This window comes from Pecten maximus, chromosome 14, assembly GCF_902652985.1.
Source record: "Pecten maximus chromosome 14, xPecMax1.1, whole genome shotgun sequence".
NCBI classification, from domain to species: domain Eukaryota; kingdom Metazoa; phylum Mollusca; class Bivalvia; order Pectinida; family Pectinidae; genus Pecten; species Pecten maximus.
This window is the reverse complement of record NC_047028.1, coordinates 5966026-5991671: the sequence shown is the minus strand read 5'-3', so window position 1 is coordinate 5991671 and position 25646 is coordinate 5966026. Positions and strand designations below refer to the sequence as shown.

General features: G+C 35.1%; 1 protein-coding gene across 3 annotated transcripts in view; it reads right to left on the bottom strand.

Annotated features, from left to right (window-relative positions):
* The window catches only part of LOC117342365 (fragile X mental retardation syndrome-related protein 1-like), a 34621-nt gene extending 9010 nt beyond the window's left edge, over positions 1-25611 (bottom strand). For 2 of the 3 annotated variants that reach the window (XM_033904516.1, XM_033904517.1), the window contains exons 1-14: positions 25413-25611; positions 17557-17609; positions 15065-15161; positions 11620-11777; positions 10929-10994; positions 10235-10328; positions 9548-9664; positions 8893-9060; positions 8488-8566; positions 7566-7675; positions 5774-5806; positions 2044-2130; positions 1590-1693; positions 276-394 (exon numbers count right to left, since the gene is read on the bottom strand). In XM_033904516.1, the coding sequence (XP_033760407.1) occupies positions 276-394; positions 1590-1693; positions 2044-2130; positions 5774-5806; positions 7566-7675; positions 8488-8566; positions 8893-9060; positions 9548-9664; positions 10235-10328; positions 10929-10994; positions 11620-11777; positions 15065-15161; positions 17557-17609; positions 25413-25463 (1336 nt within the window). In that variant the 5' untranslated portion in view covers positions 25464-25611. The remainder of the gene's footprint in view (positions 1-275; positions 395-1589; positions 1694-2043; positions 2131-5773; positions 5807-7565; positions 7676-8487; positions 8567-8892; positions 9061-9547; positions 9665-10234; positions 10329-10928; positions 10995-11619; positions 11778-15064; positions 15162-17556; positions 17610-25412) is intronic. The other variant, XM_033904518.1, reaches the window with a different exon arrangement.
* Positions 25612-25646: the final 35 nt, after the last annotated feature.

The following is a 25646-nucleotide window of genomic DNA, read 5'->3' as shown; positions in this document are numbered from 1 at the left end:
TATCTTAACTAATTAACCTGTGATTTCCAATATTATAATAACTTATCTTAACTCATTAACCTGTGATTTCAAATATTATAATAGGTTTCAATGACAATTGGGATCACCCCTTGTTATTATTCAGTAGACATTAAAACGCTAATATCAAACATGAAATCAAGGGAAATATTTCTGGAATTTGATCTAATAAATTAAGAATTTCTGACACTTTTATTATTTTTTTGTCCTATAACATCATTTAGGGTATAGAAAGGTTATCCTGTGATATATTTTACCTGATATCAAGCTTCGTCTCTCATTGGCCCAACGCCGCCCAGGACCACGACCCCTACCACCTCGACCTCCCGACAATCTCCGCCGACCACGCTCATCAGAGTAGGGATCATTGCCATCTCTGTATTTAGGGGAAAATTACATATGAGAGAATGTCTAGCAGCAACTTACAAATTACACAGTGTGAGAATGTCTAGCAGTAACTTACAAATTACACATTGTGAGAATGTCTAGCAGTAACTTACAAATTACATAGTGTGAGAATGTCTAGCAGTAACTTACAAATTACAGTGTGAGAATGTCTAGCAGTAACTTACAAATTACAGTGTGAGAATGTCTAGCAGCAACTTACAAATTACACAGTGTGAGAATGTCCAGCAGTAACTTACAAATTACAGTGTGAGAATGTCTAGCAGCAACTTACAAATTACACAGTGTGAGAATGTCTAGCAGCAGCTTATAAATTACACAGTGTGAGAATGTCCAGCAGTAACTTACAAATTACAGTGTGAGAATGTCTAGCAGTAACTTACAAATTACAGTGTGAGAATGTCTAGCAGCAACTTACAAATTACACAGTGTGAGAATGTCCAGCAGTAACTTACAAATTACAGTGTGAGAATGTCTAGCAGTAACTTACAAATTACACAGTGTGAGAATGTCTAGCAGTAACTTACAAATTACACAGTGTGAGAATGTCTAGCAGTAACTTACAAATTACACAGTGTGAGAATGTCTAGCAGCAACTTACAAATTACACAGTGTGAGAATGTCTAGCAGCAACTTACAAATTATACAGTGTGAGAATGTCTAGCAGCAACTTACAAATTACACAGTGTGAGAATGTCTAGCAGCAACTTACAAATTACACATTGTGAGAATGTCTAGCAGCAGCTAATTACAAATTGCACCAATTAAATCTGGTAGATTACTAATCACACTGATCTCAACAGTTGTCTGGTTTATCGTACCTGTATCATAAAAAAACTACAATAATTTTGTAACACGTTTCTTATACTTATTGATATTTTCATCAGTTTCATCTTTTAAACACATTTATTACATTCAGATTTGGAGAGAGTGACTACTATGTAACTGAGAAATAGAAGATGTGTCTTGAACCTCACAACTTGAGATTCTGAGTGAGATTTCTGTTTACATCACAACAGAGTGATATATTCTATTCCTCCTCAGTGCAATGGGAATAATTTCTGGGGTTATTTTTTTCTTTCAATCCTTCAGGAGAGATCGAAGGAAACCCTGTATAATGTACATTCATTGTTTTATGCTGCAGATAGTCGAAGCATCATTCTTACCTTCGTTCCCGCGGAGGAGGGAAGTAAGGGCCAGGCTGTGCACCTGATAAACTTTTTAATTGTTGATCTATTTCTAACTTTTCTTTACGTAATTGTTCTACTTCCTGCAAGAAAAATAAATAAAAAATTAAGATCTTTGTTTCTGATGATAACTGTACAGGTGGAATGTATGTATCAAATCTGTGAGCTATCTACTGAGGTGTATTAATTTGATATACACAAAACAATTATTGTACGGGTATAGATCCCACAAAGACAAGTATCAAAAGAGACTTTTAACTGTACAACAATCTCAACTTTTCCAATAATGCAGAGATTTTCACGGATTTTGGATCAGTCACCGAGCCTTCTACCGACTACTTTAGATAATTTACAACCACATGCAGTGGGTTTCTTTACTCTTTTACAAAGTGCCCACTTTATCTACACAGTGTGATACAGATTATATACTCACCTTTAAATGATCTAAGTGATATTCTAAAAGAATTTTAGCATTCTCTATACTTTCAGAAGTTCCAACAAATACAAAAGGCACTTGACCCTGTAGAGAAAGAACACAATGGCATTGTATATAGTGTACACAAATATGAAATTCAATATATTTTTTCTCTGAAAGCAGACTTGTTTTCATGTACAATAGAGGAGGAAATGTATGCGACAGTGATGATTTAAGACAAAACACAGTTTACATTGTAACTATTAAACGGCAATGACTGTATCCTACTCCAGCTATGTACAGTTAATACTAGAATTTCTACAATCATTGTATCCCTATTTGTTTCATGGAAAACCGAAATGACGACATCATCCCCTACCTAAAACTTTATTCATACATTTAATAATTAAATATAACATTTTTGGGGAAAAAATCAAAATTGTGATTATGTGACTGACCACAGAAAATAGGACAATTAAGTACAATCAGATATAAATCATTTCCAGATTAACAAAAATGAAAAATATGATTGACATGCATACAACATAAATGGGATGTTACAAAACAAGGTTTCAATGCCTACACAGCTAATGACAGATTCAATATTGTTAATGATCCAGACACCACATCTTATTATCACACTTTACAGTTTTGATTCCACATCATTAGATAATGTGTTTTAATTAAGACTGCGAGTTAGATTGTAAGGTTTATGGTGATCGTTCGCTGTGGTACTACATTCATGGACTTATCCTGAATGTAAAACTTTTTTTTTTACATTCATTAGGTATCGATGGTGATGCAAATCTCCTTGGTGTCAGGTATACCTGCCGATATATCCTGCGATAAACCCCGAGACCTATTCACGGAGGTATTTTCATACTTTACCAATAAATGAAGTGTGATCAAACTTTGTAAATGAAGTCATATAAGAGATGACAAAATATTTTCTGTAAATAGTAAGTGACCTTGGCCTTGGCATCCTGAAGCACAAACTAATTTAAAGTATTCTCATACTTCACCAATGTATGAAGTTTGATCATAATCAATTTACAAGAGGCCCAACATGCCTGTATCGCCCATCTGGTTCTAAAGCAACATTGAAGTTGATCTAGGTTATTTATGCAGACACTTATGTGATTACCACTTTATTTAAATAACAGAGTAGGCTAGCTTTATTTAGTTTAATAAATCATGCCGGTGGACAGACGCCGTACGCCGCATGTTGGCATAAGCTCACTTGCTCTTCTGGCAAGTGCTAGTAAGGAAAGACAACTGATTTGTTATGTAATCACATTCAAGGACAGATAAATATATAAGCATGCTGGACAGAAGACCAGAGTGGAAAAGGAAACAATCGGGAATTAATAACATATATTGACTCCATAGAAAAACCAAAAATATTGACAGAAAGTGGTGTTCTGAGTTAAGATGTTGTATCTTATAGTTTCTGTTAAGAGTAAGATGTTGTATCTTATAGTTTCTGTTAAGAGTAAGAAACTGGTCTCTATTGCAAAAAGATGACATATTTTCATTTTGTAGGCATTCGAGAAATATGGTCAAGATGACACCGTTCTTGTGAATGTTTGAATTCAATGTGAAAGCACCAAATATCCTTAAATATTAGCATACCACCTCTTCCTCAATATCCTTACCTCAGCATGGTGGCTTTTATACAATGAAAGCCTCATCAAGTCATTACATTGTCGAAGCAAAGTGATAAATGGCCACTATTGTGACAAGTCTAGCAAACCAAGGTTTTTAGCTAATTCAAATCATAACAATTCTAATAGCTACTGTAAATCATGTTTCTGGTTTACTTTTCAGAATATAAAATATTTTAGCCATATACATAATTATATTTACCTTAATATATTTTGGAAAAGAGTTTTGTGTTGCAACTTCAAAACAGGGTATATATAGTCAGCAGGCCAGAATTTTTTTTTCATCATATTTGTTCACTGGGATATAGTGTGCTATAGCCAATTCTGTCAGAATTTATACATTGATATCCAAAATGAATCAATTTCCTTTCATTCTGTTGTAGTCTACATTGATCAGGCAGCCATTTCAGTACTGATCAGAAGGGCAGAAGTCCTTTTAATTTGTAAACATATTAGTAATATTCATATAAATATTTAATATTTCATTATCCTGAATCTGTCAGTGAAAAATTTCATAATGCAAACATCCTATTCAGTCACCCGGACTGCCTGTATAGTAAAAAGGAGGGTTGGACATGTACATGAACCCTGAAGAAACATTTCTTTTTGCCTTATATATCAATAATATCACTCCAGTGTCTAACATATTAAACAAACTGTAGGATGATATTTCTTCCAAGAACGTAAACATAATAATTTATTAAAAAGACTGATTAAAATTGTACACACAGACACCTGATTGAAGCAATAAATCAAAAAGAGCCATACATGCATGCAAATAGAGATGCTTTACAACAGTAAGAGTATTAAACCTCACAACCTATAAATAGCTATATATAGCCACTGTAAACCGGGAAATGTTCTCCATCTGTTTACTTCAGCTCAGGATTATTTTAAATAGCCAATGTACATAAATTGATGGGCCAAAGTATATTATGAATCAAACATTGCATTTTTAAGAATTTGGAAATTTTTATATTCCACTCATAAAGTCATAATATTTGTGATTGAAAAAATTAATAGAGCTTTAAATATCCAAAGAAGTGAAAATGAAGAAAGAAGTATAAAAATGTTGAGAAGTATGAATGATATTTTTTTATGAGTAGGGTGATATGAAAAAAGCTAAAACTAAACTTGTGCTCTTCTAATTAAGGGAAAATAATTCCATTGACCGAGTAGAGATTTTTTGATGACAGGTAATACATAAATCTGAATTTTGCATTCTACTGAGGATACTGTGGAAGTGTGATGTTACCTCAGGAACTTCTAAAGATTTATTATTCCTTAATAAGGTAGCATGATTTGATTAAGAAACCATGACTATGGCTTCCTCAGCTGAAGGCAATGGTCACTTTAGTTGTACAATGTACATCATTAAATTTACAGTGGAAAATTACCAATGATATATAATATTTCATAATTTTCATATGGTTATAGCCAATTAATGTCCTTACAAGAAATTATTAAGGCGTGCTACAAGCTATCAGTGATTATAGAGAATAACAATCACAAAAAGTTTTGAAATGAAAAAAATATATGAACCAAAAGACAAAATACTAAATTCAGTTAAAATGACAATATTGCTTTCCACTTTTGAAGCATGAATGTAATAGCAATCCAATCAAGCCATTTTAGATATGATTGCTTTATAAAGCACCTTAATCCCAAGATATTTTATTCTGAACACAATGAGAAACCTTTCAAAGAGTCTATGTAGACCTGTGAGTGTAACGGCGAGGGACTGACATTACCGGGAAGATCTACAACAGAAGTGCTGTACCCCGGCATCACTAGGCACAACTACACATAGCAGCTGTATCGTCATCCAATACATCTGTCACAACCAAATCATACTTGATCTTATCTTTTTTTTTTCTTTTTTGCTGAAACAGAACATGTTCTCCTTTACAGAATTTTCATCCCAAAAAGTGTTGTAAAGTATTTCTTTCGGTGTGAGACCAGTTCTGGCTTTTAATACTGTCGACGTATGCCATAGCCTGTGACAAATGTATAGGATGGTGATGCAACGCAGAAGAGCGCCCTGAGAATGCTGTGAATGCGAAGGCTGATAATTCGGGACTTACAGTCAGGGGGACCTGAGAGCTCCAATCGTCATACTACAAAGGGAAAGGGTGTCTATAGTCAATGCTTACACTCATCATAATATCATCATTATCGTACTCGGAAAGTGTAAATCAAACGGAATAATTTCTACAGACTCCAAATAGGAACTGGTTTATACAGTAAAACCTCATCAAATCCCTTTAACCAACATCAAAATTAAATCATACAGCTTAATATCATATCTGAGTTCAAAACATCCTGAAAGGCTAAATAATTTTAGAGATGTAGATATCTATCTGACCTAACTGATTTTTAGTGAGGTTCGACTATAAATACTTTGTTAAAATGAATATTTAGGAGCTATTTGAATAGCTATTAAATGCCCTATCAGTAAATGTAAGAATACAGCATAATCTAAAAATTTCCCAGATGAAATTTTACTGTCAAATGGCATTGCAAATTTAACTTGTGTCAAAATCTAAATTGATAGAATAGATTAAGAATGCTGTATGCTCATGATCAGTGTAAATAAAATCTATTTTGCTAATAATACACATTTAAGTTTTATTCCAGAGAATACCAAATATAACAAACTTGTACATTGCATTGTAAAATAATTAAAACATGCTTCAATTGCAGCTAAAACATTCTTATATCTGCTCCAAACAAGACAGTAGTCTTTTAAACCTACTTCGTGTAAACAAATATACATGCAAGCCAAGAGGGACAAAAGCTTGACTTGCTTCTGCATGGTTAGGTCATCAGAAACATTAATGAGCGGTTATTTGAAAACAACAAAAAAATTTTATTTAATAAGCAAAATAGAAAGCATGATTTTCATTGCTGTTATTCAAAATGATATTAAAAAAGCTTTTCAATATTTATGGAACTTTTTATTCAGAAAAAAAAAATCAAAAAAATCTACCATGCTCAATATACAATTTACTTTCAAATTCTTTAGCATTGGTACTTTGATATAAATTGACTATTAATAACAATATTTCTAAATGAATGTCAAGACATTAGAAGACTAACTATGCACTTACAGAAAGTACAGAAGTGTCCAACATTTATACATTTTATATACATTTGTGAAATTAAAAACAAAATCAGCTTTAAATTTGAATTTTTTGGACAAAAACTGAATAACAAGTTATCGAATATATATCATAAACAAGTTACTTTAAATGGGTAGACGTCTTCAGTATTAATAATTTTACAAGGACTCGGACAAAGCAGTCCAATGTTCTCACACAAAACCATTCCTGTCATGAAAGCCATACAGTAAAACATACAGCTATGTGGTTCCCTGGATAAGTTATCAGTTACAAGTTACAAATGACTGCTTCAGTTTTCATTACTAATGAATTTCATCAAACCAATAAGTTTTCTGTCAAATAAAATGGAATGGAGACAGATAGACGGTATAATCTTCAAGTGCGGCAGCAAGAACTAAACTTAAAGTTAGAAATAATAGTTCAGTAATATTGATAAGACTGTTTTATACAACTCTCTAAACATAAAAAAAATTGATTAATGCTAACAATAGAATTTGAAATTCACACTTATTCAATAACAAAACAAAAAATAATTTTACAGATGAAATACAACAAACTGAAAATTTGTCAAAACTTGAGATCTTTAACGGTATTCTTAATTGGTATTATAATATTATAATGTGGGAGAAATCCAGAGAAGTCAGGAAAGTTGAAGATGAAAAATATGGCAGATAAACAGCCTCACATCAACTCTATAAGTAACACACCAGGCAGGGCGCAGCGGTACGTAACAGTCTTAACCAGGCACACTCACCTCCTCTCGGAGAGTCTCACTTTCATTGTCGCCCTCAATCTTAACTCTCACTACTCCTGACTTGTCCACGATATCTTGTATGTTTTTACCGTTCTTGCCTATAACTTTAGCTGAAAATCAAGCAAAGGCAATGAATTACAGGTAGAAACCACATGACAATGGGTCACTTACTTCCATAGAAACATCTCCATTATATATATATGTCTATAAACATCGACCAACCATCTATAATTTTGCCAGGGTAATATTATCAGGTATATTTACTGCCATGCCTCTTTAGGTGAAAGCTAATTATCTATCAATTAAATAAAGAAATAGGAAAGAAAATGTCAACATATAAGAAATCTTAATGTTATAATTGCGAACAACATGGGCTGGCTGGGCACACAAATTTAATAAAATCCACAGTTAAAATTGAATTGTCTGCAAAGTGCTTGTGATCTTATATTATTTAATATCATTATAATATTCAAGGTTTCAAGCATGTAAGTATTGCTAGATGTAATCATATTTATCTATTAAAGCTTGAGTACATCTATGGACATCTAGATAATTCCATTTTTATCATCTGGAATTAAACCCATCAGAACTCTCAGTGTAATATTTGAAACAGCCTTAAATGATAAATAATCAAGCGTTATCCGAGAACAGCAAAGCTTGCCTGTTACAATTATCATGTTTTAAACCAAGTTCTGTAAGAACAAAATTTGCTTTTTAACTTTACTAATGCATCAATTCATACAAACCACAACTACCCTTATACCAAACATCACCATTTCAGTAAACATATTTGTGTACTAGAACCTTTAAATACTTGCAGCATTGTGATACCTTGACCTTCCTGGAATTGGAAACAGGATGGCTAATAAATCGGAGATGTATCACATTAAGCAAGCCATGCATGGCATTGTACAGTCCTTACCAACTAGCTCTCTGGGAACTTGAAATGTCTCCTCTGCATATTCTAGCATACATCTAGCTTTTTTGACAGATTCTTGTGACTTGAAAAAGAAAACAGAATGAATATGTAGATCTATTTAAAAGATCTATCAGCAAAATGAATTGAAAACCGATAATTCTATTCCTTGATGAAATGTAAAAACAAGAATGATGATATTTTCAAGTTTAAGTAAACCTTTTCATAAGCCCTAAAGGCAAAGTAGTTTGAAATAAACATGTATGTGATCTCTTCATGCAAAAAAAAAAAAAACAAAGTGGTAACTTGGAAAGTAAATGATTTCTCTTTTATAATAATAGTTCTCAAAGTACATGTAATTTGTAAATACACCTCCAGATAATATTAAGAGTACAGATATTTTTAACTCACATCTCCATGAACCTTGAATGTACATGTGTTTTCATCGAGTTCAATTCCTGTGATTCCGTCGACACGTCGAGCTAGCTGAATGTTAGCTCCATGTGAACCAATTGCTAGCCCCATTAGGTCTTCTCGTACAGTGAACTCCTCCATGTACCCTGACCGGATCTTAGTATTCTGTAACACAAAAACAGTATAACAATATATTGACTGATCTATAGTTTTAAATCTCAATACAATAATAGTAAAGTATACAGAGTATTGCTGATGCAATACATGTCCCCTACTTATACGAGCCCCCATGTATACCAACCCTCACAAAATCATACAGACTGGGAAAAAATTGAGTTCTCAAAATACTAATAATAATAGTTCTTCTATACTGCTATATGACAGCAATATAGCCGTCTCCAGGGGTTTCACGAATTATTATCCATGCTTATCGGGTCTCTAGCTACTCAAACTAGCAATCCTTCGTTCATATATAGCTCTGCATCTTACCACCATGGTGGCAATATATCCCTCATCAGTTTTACTGTCAGGGAACTAAAACAACTGTGATTACCAGATTACCTTACTTATCACATGACTGTGTTACTTGCTGGATCTATGTGTCAACTTCAACCAGGCATGACCTCCTGGTGTTCTCTGGACCATTACTTACCTGTAACCGTTTGACAGCCTCCTCTGTCCTCTGTTTCAGCAACAGCTTCTGTCTAAGGTTTCTCAGGTGCATATCACCTAACATGGTAGCCCGCTTGATGACGGAGTCACTTGTGGACTGAAACAAAAAGGTGCAATTTTATTTTCAACTCTACATGTACTGAACCTGTGATTATATTTTTTCCCCTTTGATGACTTATTCAAATTTTCTTTTAAGATGTTTTCTACCAAAAGTACAATGTTTTGTGCAGTGTGCATGCCTGGTTTTCTTTAATCTTCCGACAAGAATTTGTGCAAAAAAATGTGTTGTAAACTCTAAGCAAACACTATAATCTTAACATGTTTGCATGAGACATCAAATACAATATGAGTGATAAATGACTTTTAGTCTCCTCTGTATACAATGTGTATGACAGACAGAACAATACTGTGGTTTTTCTGTTGACTAAACACTTACCAACACAACCAGTTTACTATATCATTGTAGGCCACAGACAAAACAATACTGTGATTCTGTTAACTCAACACTTACCAACACAACCAGATTACTATATCATTGTAGGCCACAGACACAACAATACTGTGGCTCTTCTGTTAACTCAACACTTACCAACACAACCAGTTAACTGTATCATTGTAGGCCACAGACACAACAATAATGTGGCTCTTCTGTTAACTAAACACTTACCAACACAACCAGTGTACCATCATTATCATTGTAGGCCACAGACACAGCATTACAGTGCTTCTTAAATTCTGTGTGAGCATTTTCATCTTTACAACTGTAACCAAAGGAAAAAAACAGTAGAATATAAACTTCAAAATGATAACTAATTGATGTTGGTAATTATAAGCTGACTTCTTGTTAAATATTACTATTGAAAGATCATATTCCATTGATGATGTTTTCTGTTAAAAAAAAGGAGAAAAATCTTGAATCTTAGTAAAGATACTAGCCCACATTATAAATAATTCCATTTCAATCTCTAACAATACCAAAGACAACAGACTTCTGTTAACAACAGATCTTGTTTCCATAGTAACTATTTTAAGTGGTAAATTTATTTAGCAATTTTGCACTGACAGCCTTCCACTAAATAATGATTGTGCTAATCACAGTGTGTTTGCATGAATTTCTAATTAGGTATGAACTATAGGTGTGTCAATTCATTACAGTTAAAATTTAACTATGTGCTAAAATTTGATTGCGTCAAAAATGAACATGTTTACAGTTATAATATGGCATTTTAGTCCACTTTCATGACTTGTTAAACCATTAGAATCTGAGAGATCATATCGATGACTGACCCATAGTAAGATGACAGGATTTTCATAATCTATACATAAATTATAATATAAATACACACAGAGCTTGTACTTACATTTCACGTAAATCCATAGGAACTTCTATGACGTACTTGTTAAAGCTAGTTTTCATTAAAGGTTTACTGTAACAAAAAACATATATGAACATCAAACATGATAAAAAAAAAGAGACAAAAAAACAAAAAACAAACATGACTTGAATGTGTTATGAACAACAGAGTATTTCTATCTCATTTTTATATATTTATAAAGACAAGTGTAAAACTTCTTGTGGCTTCAATCAGTAAATTTTTTGGGATACAAAGAAGAAAAGCAACATAAACTCAGATAAAAACATATGAACAGAAATCAGAAACGTGTGTCTATAAGGCAGGAATGTCCCTGATAAAATAGTAATACAAATACACTGTATACATGAATTGCAAAGGTGATCTATACCTTGGAACCTTAAAAGATGAACATCTTTATGGCATTCTCATCAATGACCTATTTAGCATATGTAATTGTCAAGTATTAGTGAAACATCATTATCTCCCCTTTGCTTTATTGTTGACGTATGTCGCCTTTTAGCGACATCACAATTGAGCTACAATTATACTCAGTGATTAAATTGTATGCAACGGGGAAAGCCTTGTTTTTATTATGTTAACAAAACCTCAACCAAATCACTCCGAACCCTGCTACAATCCCACACAGTAATGACCTATTTAGCATATGTGATGACCTATTTAGTATGTGATGACCTACTTTGGATTAATTGTCCTGATCCTTTCCAGAGGGACGATGTCTGTATATGATGATGTGTCCCACCCTGTGAACTCCATCACTGCAAACTCTCCTTTGAGCATTTTCACACGGGCTTGCCACCAACCAAACTCCTCTGCTTCATTGGCTCGCGAAAATACCTGGGGAAATAATTTATGTTAAGCATATAATCTAATATGTAGCATGCAGTTACATATGCAAACATTGATCTGAAAACTCATGTGTCCATATTAATAAAGGTTTGTAAACTACAGTATCCGTACTGTTGTGTTTTTCTTGGGCATTTTGGGAAAATCCAACTGACCAAATTGGGAAAATTTTACATGTTAATTTTTTTTTTTTTAAATGCTAATAATTGTTTCATGAGTGTCATGCTTAACAGTTTTATAATGCAGTGTAAATTCTAGCTTTACATGATAGCACACACCAATTCTGACTTTTGTCTGTCCTTTTTTCTTATCTTTTCTAAAATGCATTGGGAAAGGAGTCATTTTGTGCACCCAGTTATAAAGGCAGGAAAAACACTGTATACATACAACTAGTTAACGAGAGATATAAGCATGTTCCCATACTAAGTACGATTTATAAACTACATTGAACAGCTAGTGTCTATATTAAATAGGGTTTGTAAACTTAAGTGACCATACTTATTAAGTGGTTTGTATTTCATTGTGATCTAGTGTTATTCTTGTGATAAGCTGATATCTATTTCTAAATGGTGAATAAATATTTTTTTTCTTTCACTGAAAAAAGTATCGTGAAACTATATAGTTCTGAGTAGAAATGTTTATGGCAGCTATGGCAGGTTACAGCACATGTAACCAGTAACACGATAGGCATCAGCTCACTGATAATTGGCAGCATACATCAGCTTATCTACAAAAATCTCTATGGTATCAGGAATGCTCCAAAACGATTACATGTATACATCAATCAATAAACACACATATGGTCTTTATAATAATTCTATGGTGACAATTAAAGTCAAAACCTGAAAATCTATCATCAGTTATCATGTACATAAAAGATTAGGAATATGCAGTTTCTATTACATTATGTACACAAGACTTAACAAAAGTTTGTGTTGGAGTCATCCCTGTAGCACATTGAAGCATAGAAATTGAAAAGGCACCCTGATATTTTTCAGCAAGTCCATTAATATTTAAACCATATATAAGGACCCCATTTAATCTGAAAGCTAGGCTTCATTTGAAATATCAAGTGTAAACCCAGGAGTGTTTTACCTACATAATCAAACAGATAACAGACCTAGCACTACCTGGTACTTCCATTCACTGCCTCATTATATCAATGATGTCAGAGAATATTTCCAAGATTTCCTTAGAAAATTAAGAGTATAGTATGTTAGCAGTACAGTGTGTCACAATGGTAATGAAGGGCAGAGGTAACTTTCTTCAAGGTAAGGGTATTATAAAAAAAATGTTGAGATGAAAAAGTGATTTAAAGAGATGAAGACTTTTTTTCATCAACAACAGTCATATATAAGCAGTGTTGAGTGGAGTGATATAAGAAGTTATCAGAGTTTAGGACTTTGATCGCAGATATCGATCTCAGCCATATGTGCAAGTGTAAACAGACTGCTATCTGTATAATTAAATGAAAAGGCAGAATATTTCATGATCAAACAAGCAGAAATGATAGCCTCCAGTTTTACAGTCAATATCATACAGATAAATCAGCACTGATATTTTTCTGGTTACGTTGTCACTGCTGATATTTACTAGTAAATCAGACTCCGCTGGCCTTGGAGGTCACATATAGGTCTAGTAAATCAGACTCCTCTGGCCTACGAGGTCACATATAGGTCTAGTAAATCAGACTCCTCTGGCCTTGGAGGTCACATATAGGTCTAGTAAATCAGACTCCTCTGACCTTGGAGGTCACATATAGGTCTAGCAAATCAGACTCCTCTCGCCTTGGAGGTCACATATAGGTCTAGTAAATCAGACTGCTCAGGCCTTGGAGGTCACATATAGGTCTAGTAAATCAGACTCCTCAGGCCTTGGAGGTCACACATAGGTCTAGTAAATCAGACTCCTCTGGCCTTGGAGGTCACATATAGATCTAGTAAATCAGACTCCTCTGACCTTGGAGGTCACACATAGGTCTAGCAAATCAGACTCCTCTCGCCTTGGAGGTCACATATAGGTCTAGTAAATCAGACTCCTCTGGCCTTGGAGGTCACACATAGGTCTAGTAAATCAGACTCCTCTGGCCTTGGAGGTCACATATAGGTCTAGTAAATCAGACTCCTCTGACCTTGGAGGTCACATATAGGTCTAGTAAATCAGACTCCTCTGACCTTGGAGGTCACATATAGGTCTAGCAAATCAGACTCCTCTCGCCTTGGAGGTCACATATAGGTCTAGTAAATCAGACTGCTCAGGCCTTGGAGGTCACATATAGGTCTAGTAAATCAGACTCCTCAGGCCTTGGAGGTCACACATAGGTCTAGTAAATCAGACTCCTCTGGCCTTGGAGGTCACATATAGGTCTAGTAAATCAGACTCTTCTGACCTTGGAGATATAGGTCTAGTAAATCAGACTCCTCTGGCCTTGGAGGTCACACATAGGTCTAGTAAATCAGACTCCTCTGGCCTTGGAGGTCACATATAGGTCTAGTAAATCAGACTCCTCTGGCCTTGGAGGTCACATATAGGTCTAGTAAATCAGACTCCTCAGGCCTTGGAGGTCACACATAGGTCTAGTAAATCAGACTCCTCTGGCCTTGGAGGTCACAAATAGGTCTAGTAAATCAGACTCCTCTGGCCTTGGAGGTCACATATAGGTCTAGTAAATCAGACTCCTCTGGCCTTGGAGGTCACACATAGGTCTAGTAAATCAGACTCCTCTGGCCTTGGAGGTCACACATAGGTCTAGTAAATCAGACTCCTCTGGCCTTGGAGGTCACATATAGGTCTAGTAAATCAGACTCCTCTGGCCTTGGAGGTCACATATAGGTCTAGTAAATCAGACTCCTCTGGCCTTGGAGGTCACATATAGATCTAGTAAATCACATTCCTCTGGCCTTGGAGGTCACACATAGGTCTAGCTTCTACCACTTATTATTTACAGGGTTAATGTCCACTATTACGGCCTTTCAGTGGACGAGAAACTGAAGGAAAATGAAGAAGATGGAAATTCTACCACAATAATTTCAATCCTCACAACAGTTTACTTATCATACTAAATATCATATAACTTCTCATACAATTCATGATATTGATATTGTTTTTTCACAACTTCCTGCCTTTTTTGTTTATATTTTTTGAAAGATCTCCATTGTAAAATATTTTTGTTGCTGATATTTTCCTTCCATTTCATTCCTTTGGAGTTAGTATTACCATTTTTGTTATACACCTTTTTAAATATCCTACCTGAAAGTTGTCCCTATACCTGTACTTACCTCCACCATTTCACCTTCGACATAATCTGTCCTTTTCACAACCATCTTTGGGGGAAGCCTTGCACAACTGAACTTGATCTGTTGTTCTGGCTGCCAGCTGTAGAATCAAGGACTACATTTATACTTCTTGTCCATTTCATTCGTAATTTTATCATGAAAATTCTGAAATATATTATCCTACCACCAGATTCTGGAACTTACAAAATGCAGCTTTATATATAATTAAATGTACCTGGTAATCAGCTAAGCAACTAATAACTAATACAACAAGCATACTCGGTATTGCTTAAGCAACACATGTCCCCTACTAACCACCCCCCCCCCCCCCCCCCCCCCCCCCCCCCACCTCCTTAAATAAGCGACCCAACAGCCATGAAACTTAAACTTGTCGACATATCATGGTCCTTTGGTAATCCCTCAAGGAATGACACTGCTAGAGTACTGACAAGTGGCATAACATATGTAGCTAGAGGCAGAATGAGAGGAAAACTACAGCCCCTCAACAGGACCAGTACTAGTGATGCTGATTTTAATTTTATTCCTGTCCTGTTCCTTTGGCATGATCATGATCACCTAATCATATCATTTCTTATAAGGCATTATTACAAACACAGCCATTTACATGTACATTATATTAACACCCATGCTGCTGTGAAATCCTGATCCTGGTCTGTTTTGTATATCTTAACAGGGCATCAACAGGCCTAGGTTAATTCATTTATTGTCAGAGTGGTAATGGTGACATCACATGTATTTATGTAAAGGAAATTATTGAACTTAACACTAAAATAGTGAGATGTAACCTAGACTGATAGGAGGTGCAATATAGGTCAGTAACTAACAAACTAAAGCCTACAGAACCTGACTACAATATAGTCAGTGAGATGTAACCTAGTGATAGGAGGAGTCATGTAGGTGGTAAACCAGTAACTAACATAGGAGGAGTCATGTAGGTGGTAAACCAGTAACTAACAAACTAAAGCCTACAGAACCTGACTACAATATAGTCAGTGAGATGTAACCTATAGTGATAGGAGGTGTAATATAGGTGGTAAACCAGTAACTAACAAACTAAAGCCGACAGAACCCTGACTACAATAGTCAGTGAGATGTAACCTAGTGATAGGAGGAGTCATGTAGGTGGTAAACCAGTAACTAACATAGGAGGAGTCATGTAGGTGGTAAACCAGTTACTAACAAACTAAAGCCTACAGAACCTGACTACAATATAGTCAGTGAGATGTAAACTAGTTATAGGAGGAGTCATGTAGGTGGTAAACCAGTAACTAACAAACTAAAGCCTACAGAACCCTGACTACAATATAGTCAGTGAGATGTAAACTAGTGATAGGAGGAGTCATGTAGGTGGTAAACCAGTAACTAACATAGGAGGAGTCATGTAGGTGGTAAACCAGTAACTAACATAGGAGGAGTCATGTAGGTGGTAAACCAGTAACTAACAAACTAAAGCCGACAGAACCCTGACTACAATAGTCAGTGAGATATGTAACCTAGTGATAGCTGAAGTCATGTAGGTGGTAAACCAGTTAACGACCTAACGGCAGAACAGAACAAAATATCAATATAAGTAACATTCAGCATGGCGCAAATTTCAGTTTAATACACAATGATCAGATTATCAGATCATTTATAAAAAAACATTAATAACAGGCTGATCATGATCAATGACAGTTTTTTCATATAGTCAACATTTTTGGTGGGATACATATATGTAGACTGCACGTAAATACAAGCATATAATCTGCAACTGCTTAAAGACAATAAAGTTAATGCACTACAGATCTAGAACTGCAGACATTAACGTCTGACTGACCGTGAGTTTGTTATATACAGGTGTTCTTCACTACAGTAAATATATTTTTATTTCAAATTTTATTTTTGAATATCAATTAAGGACTTTTTATATTTTATGATATCATGACTAGCTCCTTATCAGCAAACACATTTATTCAAACCTGATCACAGAACCTCCGCTAGCTGCCAATTCATATTATTGTGGTAAAAACATTGTCATACGACTTGTTGCTTGTTGGATAAATATGCTAATTATTTCACTCTTGCTAGTTATTATTTAAAAGTTTCAAAAGACAATACACTTGCAAAAGCTAATGACTTTTATGACTTTTATAACTTAAAAAACAACTAAGTGAAATAAGTACAATATCCATCAACCATTTTATATCCTGATCCCTTCCCTCCCTTTTCAGGTAATCTGCAACATCTCATGGGCATAGTGGCAGAGTCCTAATTCTGGCAGTTTTATGTTTTGTATGATAAAGATAGTAAGATACAGCACATATATACAGCAGTCATAATACAGGGTTCAGATCAATCTGTCTCGCTCACTCACTATTTCAGATGATTAGTCAGAATATATCTTAACCTCAATTTTATATCTCAACCATTTCATTCTGGGTCTGGAAGGGGGGGAGGGGTGTTGGTTTGGCAAAGTTAAAATATGTAAAACTTACTCATTTTCAAATTGCACAGTGATTGTTTCTTCATGTATGTTTTTCACATAGGCCTGGAAAAGAAAGAAAAACATACATTTGCAATTTATGTATTTATAAAGTATCTTATATTTGTGTCAAATTTACATAGACAGTGATACAATTATATAATTAGTTAATGTACACAGTGTAATCAGACAGAAAGACCCCTAAACTTCCAGGTCAACAAGAGTGAGTTTATAATATACAATAGAAGTTGTTATAGTAAATGAAATTGCTGCAAAATAAAGAAATAAATAAAGTTTACCCAGACATATATGATGGAAGAAAATGAGACCAAGACAGCTATATATATACAGCAAGTATTTTATGAATATAGGAGTAAATATAGCCTAGTATGGAAGAGGGTGGAGGTTGAAGGAGATGGTCTAAAACTGGGAAAGTGACCTCGACACAGCCCATAATCAGGGATTATTTTGGGTTAGCAAGTGGATGAGTCATTTTCAAGCTGTAAATTAATTTTTGGGCCATTTATAGAAATTTAAAGGATTTTTCTGAATCATGTGGGTCATTCAGGAAAGTTGTGGGCCAATGGTCCCCTCCAAAATGATCTCTGCATAATTAACAGAAGAAAGAGGAGAAAAGACATCAGTTACAATCAATATTTAGATTCAAGGGAAATACAGTCAGAAAAGACATCACAGTAAGACAATAAATTTGTTTAAGATCCAAAGGGTACATATGCATGTAGCCCGAGTTTCCTCTGCCCCCAACACCATGTCTGGTGTAGGCTATATCAGACATATCATGCATGGTGTCATGATCAGGGCTAGAGGAAACTCGGGGTAATATGCATGCAACTTTATTTGATTTTCTGTGACAGCATTAAATCCCTGAAAAGATTTTCAAAGAAATAAATTTTTTTAAAAATCCAATATTGAATTGATGCAGCATATAAATTTGGAAATATCAAGTGAAGAACATAATATTTAAAGTTCATAACATGTGTAAATGTGTATCACTTTTGGTGTAATCAAAGAACAAGCTGTGTAAAGTTCAAGAAATCATGAAGATAATGAAAATCAAGATTAAGTCAAAAGTTCTGGTGTTCCAGAAATCTCTGATGTACAGAGAAATGGTTGCAGTGTTTCTCAGTGGGAGCTGCGCCCCTGGGTAGGAATAGTAACATACATATGGTACAGTGACACACACAGCCGGCCTGATACACCGAGACCTCATAACAATCTGGATACACCAGCTGTAAACAGCAGACATATCCTCAAAATAAAGCCTGAAGGATCTATTTATAAGGTGTGTGGGAGATACACCTATAGCCATACCCCAGCCAAGCTATTACAGTATAGTGGCTTAGAAATCAAAACGCATGGCTATTTAATGATTAATCCTGCTATTTATAGTTACTGAATTTCACATGTCATACCTAGCCTGCTGCTGGAATTGTAAAAACATTAAGAAGTCCAAAGTAAATCCAGTTTATAATGTACATGTATGTCAAATTCTTCACTTTTGAAATTTAAATATACTTGTTCTTTATATCTGTACCATATTTCACCGATATATATATATAAATTCTAATCATGTGTATCTAAATAGATAATTGATGTTTCTTGGTTTTCAATTTGAATTGTTTTGTTAAAATCAGTTTCAACATATATAATATACATGTACATGTATAAAACAAGCTCATTGGTTGTTCGTAAAAACAGTCTTCTTGATTCATTGACAACAATATGAGACTTTTTTTTCAGCATAAAACCATATCAAATCAGCTGTTTTAAAATCAGTAGCTTGTTTAAACTGATTCTGTTCTGGAAGAACTTGAATTTCTATTTCATTTTGTACACATTACTTTATGAATAAAACAATTACATGAAGTAAGAACGATATAATCCACAACCTGATAATCTGCCAGGGTTGTGGAGGACAGGCCTATAGGGACCTGGACCATTACAGCCACATAAATATATCTCAATGGTCCATATACACATTTTTTTCTATAGTAAAATTCCCCTTAGTAGTTTAAAAGCAGAAAATATGGCCATAAATATAACTAAACTTTCCCTTCTCAATCGATCCCTACTTTCATCTTTATTGAAACAAAACTAAAATGAAAGCTGAATATATTCTACAAGCACCTGGTGTCTCCTATAACTAAAAACACTGCACAGTCTGTTTTGCTTTAGTAAGTTTGTGTTTGATAACTACCAACATTCATTGATATGATGGTAATTTACTTAATGTGTTTGCTTTCCATGTTGCTTGTGTCTGGAATGTATTTAGTAGGACAGACTGATGTGACTGTACTATACCAATGTTGATCTCGGTTTTCATCGCCCTACATATAACCTATGTTGATCTCGGTTTACATCGCCCTACATATGTGTATGTACAGTACTATCAGCTGTAGATGTGTATGCTATCATCATCTATAATTATATATGCTATCATCATCTATAATTATATATGCTATCATCATCTATAATTATATATGCTATCATCATCTATAATTATATATGCTATCATCATCTATAATTATATATAACAGATCTATGGTATTGTTGATCCTTTAACAGCGTATTACAATGCACTTAAGCCTAAAAAATAGTACATGTGTTTCCACTAATTATAACATGCCAGAGAAAATAGGGTGGCATGTGGAGAAATTTATTTATATTTTTTAATTAATTAGTTTTAGAAATCTTGACTTTGAATTAATAGTCCTTACTTGAAAATGGCCAAAACAGCATTAGGCCTAGGTAAACACAAAAATATAGTGTCAGTATATAAAGGGTAGCGGAAACACAGGTATTTTTTTGGTTTTGGTTTTTGTTCTTATGATCATGTATAAAATCAAACATTTACATGTATGTACATCCTACTTACAATATTCATATATTTAAAGAACAATATTTATAAAACAATATTGATATTCTCTAAATTCAAACATGCCCTGCTACAAAATGTAAGTATAGCCTTGTTTCATGTTTGTGTCCATGGATATATACAGAATCTGAAATCTAGCTACTTTTTCTTTACTATCTTTTACCTAGCTATGTGTGCTTATTAACATTATAATTGTACATTTATGTCTTGGCAAAAGGGCATAAATGATATTGCCTTAAAATCTTACCTTTTTGTTGGAATGACTTTTTATTAACTATTTACATGTAACCAGATAGCACTCACTAAGTGATGATAACTTATTAAAACTTCTAAATAAAGACACCCTACTATTTATCACGTGGTTCAATTGTATAATGAATTTTATTTGTCATATATCCATAACCATGACAAAATCCAAAAGAAAGAACATTGAACCAGTCCTTGAGCTAAACAGTAAACAACATTCCTATCACCAGAATAACCCTGGGTCCCACCCACGACATCAATCTAGAAATTCCCATCCACAAGACATCAATCTAGAAAGTCCCACCCACAAGACATCAATCTAGAAAGTCCCACCCACGAGACATCAATCTAGAAAGTCCCACCTACAAGATATCAATCTAGAAAGTCCCACCCACGAGACATCAATTTAGAAAGTCCCACCCACAAGACATCAATTTAGAAAGTCCCACCCACAAGACATCAATCTACAAAGGCCCACCCACAAGACATCAATCTAGAAATTATAATAAGTCCCACCCACAGGACATCAATCTAGAAAGTCCCACCCACAAGACATCAATCTAGAAATTATAATAAGTCCCACCCACAGGACATCAATCTAGAAAGTCCCACCCACAAGACATCAATCTAAAAAGTCCCACCCACGAGACATCAATCTAAAAAGTCCCACCTACAAGATATCAATTTAGAAAGTCCCACCCACAAGACATCAATCTAGAAAGTCCCACCCACAAGACATCAATCTAGAAAGTCCCACCCACAGGACATCAATCTAGAAAGTCCCACCCACAACATCAATCTAGAAAGTCCCACCCACAGACATCAATCTAGAAAGTCCCACCCACGAGACATCAATCTAGAAAGTCCCACCCACGAGACATCAATCTAGAAAGTCCCACCCACGAGACATCAATCTAGAAAGTCCCACCCACAAGACATCAATCTAGAAAGTCCCACCCACGAGACATCAATTTAGAAAGTCCCACCCACAAGACATCAATCTAGAAAGTCCCACCCACAAGACATCAATCTAGAAAGTCCCACCACAAGACATCAATTTAGAAAGTCCCACCCACAAGACATCAATCTAGAAAGTCCCACCCACAAGACATCAATCTAGAAAGTCCCACCCACAGGACATCAATCTAGAAAGTCCCACCCACAAGACATCAATCCAGAAAGTCCCACCCACAAGACATCAATTTAGAAAGTCCCACCCACAAGACATCAATTTAGAAAGTCCCACCCACAAGACATCAATCTAGAAAGTCCCACCCACAAGACATCAATCTAGAAAGTCCCACCCACAAGACATCAATCTAGACAGTCCCACCCACAAGACATCAATCTAGAAAGTCCCACCCACAAGACATCAATTTAGAAAGTCCCACCCACAAGACATCAATTTAGAAAGTCCCACCCACAAGACATCAATTTAGAAAGTCCCACCCACAAGACATCAATCTAGAAAGTCCCACTCACAAGATATCAATCTAGACAGTCCCACCCACAAGACATCAATCTAGACAGTCCCACCCACAAGACATCAATCTAGAAAGTCCCACAAGACATCAACAAGACATCAATTTAGAAAGTCCCACCCACAAGACATCAATCCAGAAAGTCCCACCTACAAGACATCAATCTAAAAAGTCCCACCTACAAGACATCAATCTAGAAAGTCCCACCCACGAGACATCAATCTAGAAAGTCCCACCCACGAGACATCAATCTAGAAAGTCCCACCCATGAGACATCAATCTAGAAAGTCCCACCCACGAGACATCAATCTAGATAGTCCCACCCACGACATCAATCTAGAAAGTCCCACCCACAAGACATCAATCTAGAAAGTCCCACCCACGAGACATGCATCAATCTAGAAAGTCCCACCCACGAGACATCAATCTAGAAAGTCCCACCCACGAGACATGCATCAATCTAGAAAATCCCACCCACAAGACATCAATCTAGAAAGTCCCACCCACAAGACATCAATCTAGAAAGTCCCACCCACAAGACATCAATCTAGAAAGTCCCACCCACAAGACATCAATCTAGAAAGTCCCACCCACGAGACATCAATCTAGAAAGTCCCACCCACGAGACATCAATCTAGATAGTCCCAACCACGAGACATCAATCTAGAAAGAAACAGACTTCATTTGTGGTCAGATTAAAACTTAATAAAAGTTAAATTGTCACAGATGATGTTCCTTCCCTTGTCAATAATATGGGTTTGAGGCTGTTAAATCATAATTGACTAAAGGATCTTTATCAAAGAGATCGGAGAAAAAATTTAATGACAAATTAACTAATTAATATACGAAGATGTAATGGTATATAAATACTAGTTCAAGACAAACCTGCCTGTGGCATGCTAATAAAAATTAATTGCTCAAGTGTCACATTATAAGGATTAATTTAGATCTATCATCCTTTAAGATTGTCTTATTATTTGAGTTCCTTTCTTTCTATTGTTGCAAACCATAATGCCAGGGACTAGTTGAGGCTCTTCAATCATAACTCTAGATCTATGCCAAAGAAATAATGAGTGTAATAGGAAGGAGTAATGAAAAATACCCTGTCAGTGCTGCGCTTAAGACAAACATTCTACCTCTATAGGCTAAAGTGAAACTCCCTCTAGTTTGAGCTAGTAAGGTGGCCTTTAAGTTATAAACTCTCTACTTTTAAACTACTCTCTCCTTCACAAAGTTTCTGCCCCCAAATCGAAGACAACCACGTGCACAATCTCCTATAGCTTTCACTTAGAGTGGTCAACGGCACCAAATCTGTAAGAGGAAGGAGTAATGGAAAATAAACTGACCAGTGCCGGGCTTTTAAGTAACTAATGACCTCTCCCTCTCAAGCCAAACATATCCTTCCACAATAGGCAAAAGGAAAATTCATGATAGTCTGAGCTAGTAAAGTGGCCTTATACTGTCTACTTTTAACGAAGAATTGTTTGGAGTTTTTTGTGGGTTTTTTTTGCAGTTTGCAGAAAAATTATAACACGTAAACAAAATGGTTGTATACAGCTGTATCTAGACAAACCTGTGATAATATACGCTAATTACTCAGTGTCAAAATAAGGTCTAGTCTAAAATCACAGAATGTTGTCAAGGTATGACTGCATATACATGAATGTGTTTGTCTTAAATTATTATAATCCCTACACTACCTAATTCGTTTACTGCACCCAAAATTTAATTGTATACTAAGGGCAAATTTGTTGCAAATAAACTGGTTTAGGTTTGGGTTTAAACCTGGTTTTCAAAACGGTTTGTAAACTAAAACTGGTTTGCTCTTGAGAAACAAATGCGAAATTCTAGTTTTCAATATGGTGTCTTTGGGAGAAAAAGCTTCAGAGCAGTATTTGAAACGTTAATACCTCCTGAACGCACAAAAATCCCCCGAATCCCAAATTATGTTGAAGACATACTTCCACAACGCAATGACAGGGAAACGCATACAGTTCTAGCAGACTTTCTTTCAAACACAAGGGAAAACTGTCATACCAATGGGAAAACAATTATTAATATTTATAATTTATATTTTATTTGTCCAGTCAAATGACACTACAAGCCATAGCTGGCTAGTTTGGAGCATGTAGCGCACTTCAAGAGCACATTCTGCATGTGTGTTGACAACATTCGCCATCTTGTTTTCAGAAACGAAACCTTTCAAACCACAACCTTTGGTGGTTTGAATGGTTTAATAAACTAGTTTAGGTTTATCAGAAACAAATGAATGAACCGGTTTCAGTTTAAATGTGGTTTGAAACTGGTTTACTCAACAAATGGAAAGTTTACAGAACCGGTTCGAAACTAAAACTGGTTTTAGGAGAACAAATTCGCCCTAAGTCACTGCACAGGCATTTGCAGATAATTATCACCTCAGTATATAGGTATTTGGTATTATGATTATTGTCAAATTTAGAACTAGCCTACTGCACAGTAAAATGCTTGTGATCACTGCCTCTGCATACAAAATAAAATTTATTTCTGTCTACGCTGGTAGAGTTTCGGACTTTCAGTCAAAACAGATGCATACAGCTTTAAGTTATTTTTAATTCACACTGACATTCCTTTGAATTAACTTTCAAGTTAGACAAGCACGATTCGAATCTGAACAATATGAGACCAGTAGCTAGGTTATATTTTGCACTTCTTACATAATTTTCAGTGTCCCAACTTCTTTATTGACGTTCATAGAAAACTATTAGATCCATGTATTTAGATTTGTTTTGCTTGGTACCAATCAAATAACGATAATGGATTTCAGACACAGATTATTAAACTAGGAGTGTCTGAAGAATTCTGTTGTCTGATCGATGACACGAAAATGTTGGGGGAGCTGGAAAATCAACAGATAAGAAAGATACAAACGTGACTCATCATTTGGGCATGTTTCCATTCCAATGTGTGAACTAAACAAACATTCGTAAAATTTAATAATTTGAATATTTCTTAATATAATATTATCAATCTAATTGCTTGAAATCCTCATTTTTGTAAATAGTACAACTCCATAAAACGATTTCTGAAAGTGAAACGAGACGCCGATTACCGGTTAAGAAACCGTTATAGATGCGGATCATCCAGCGTGTTTATAACAGGAAATCGCGTATAAATCAATCACTACATTGCTGCATAAGTTGAAACAGATATATTCAATACAAACCATATCAGTAGTTAAACAATTAGTTACATAAAATTAGGCTATACCTTGTAATATGCCCCGTTAGCGCCGCAGACCTCGACCACAAGGTCCTCCATTTTGTATGACGAGAAGGAATTATGGGAAATAAAGTTTATCGACGATGATATAAATAGTATGGGTTTGGCATTTGGTGATTCACTGTCTAATCTTCCTGAGCTCGTCCTGATTAACCAAATTCGACGATTGTTATTTCACGAATGCTTCTAATTGTTGATTTCATGGAAGACACAAAGACACAA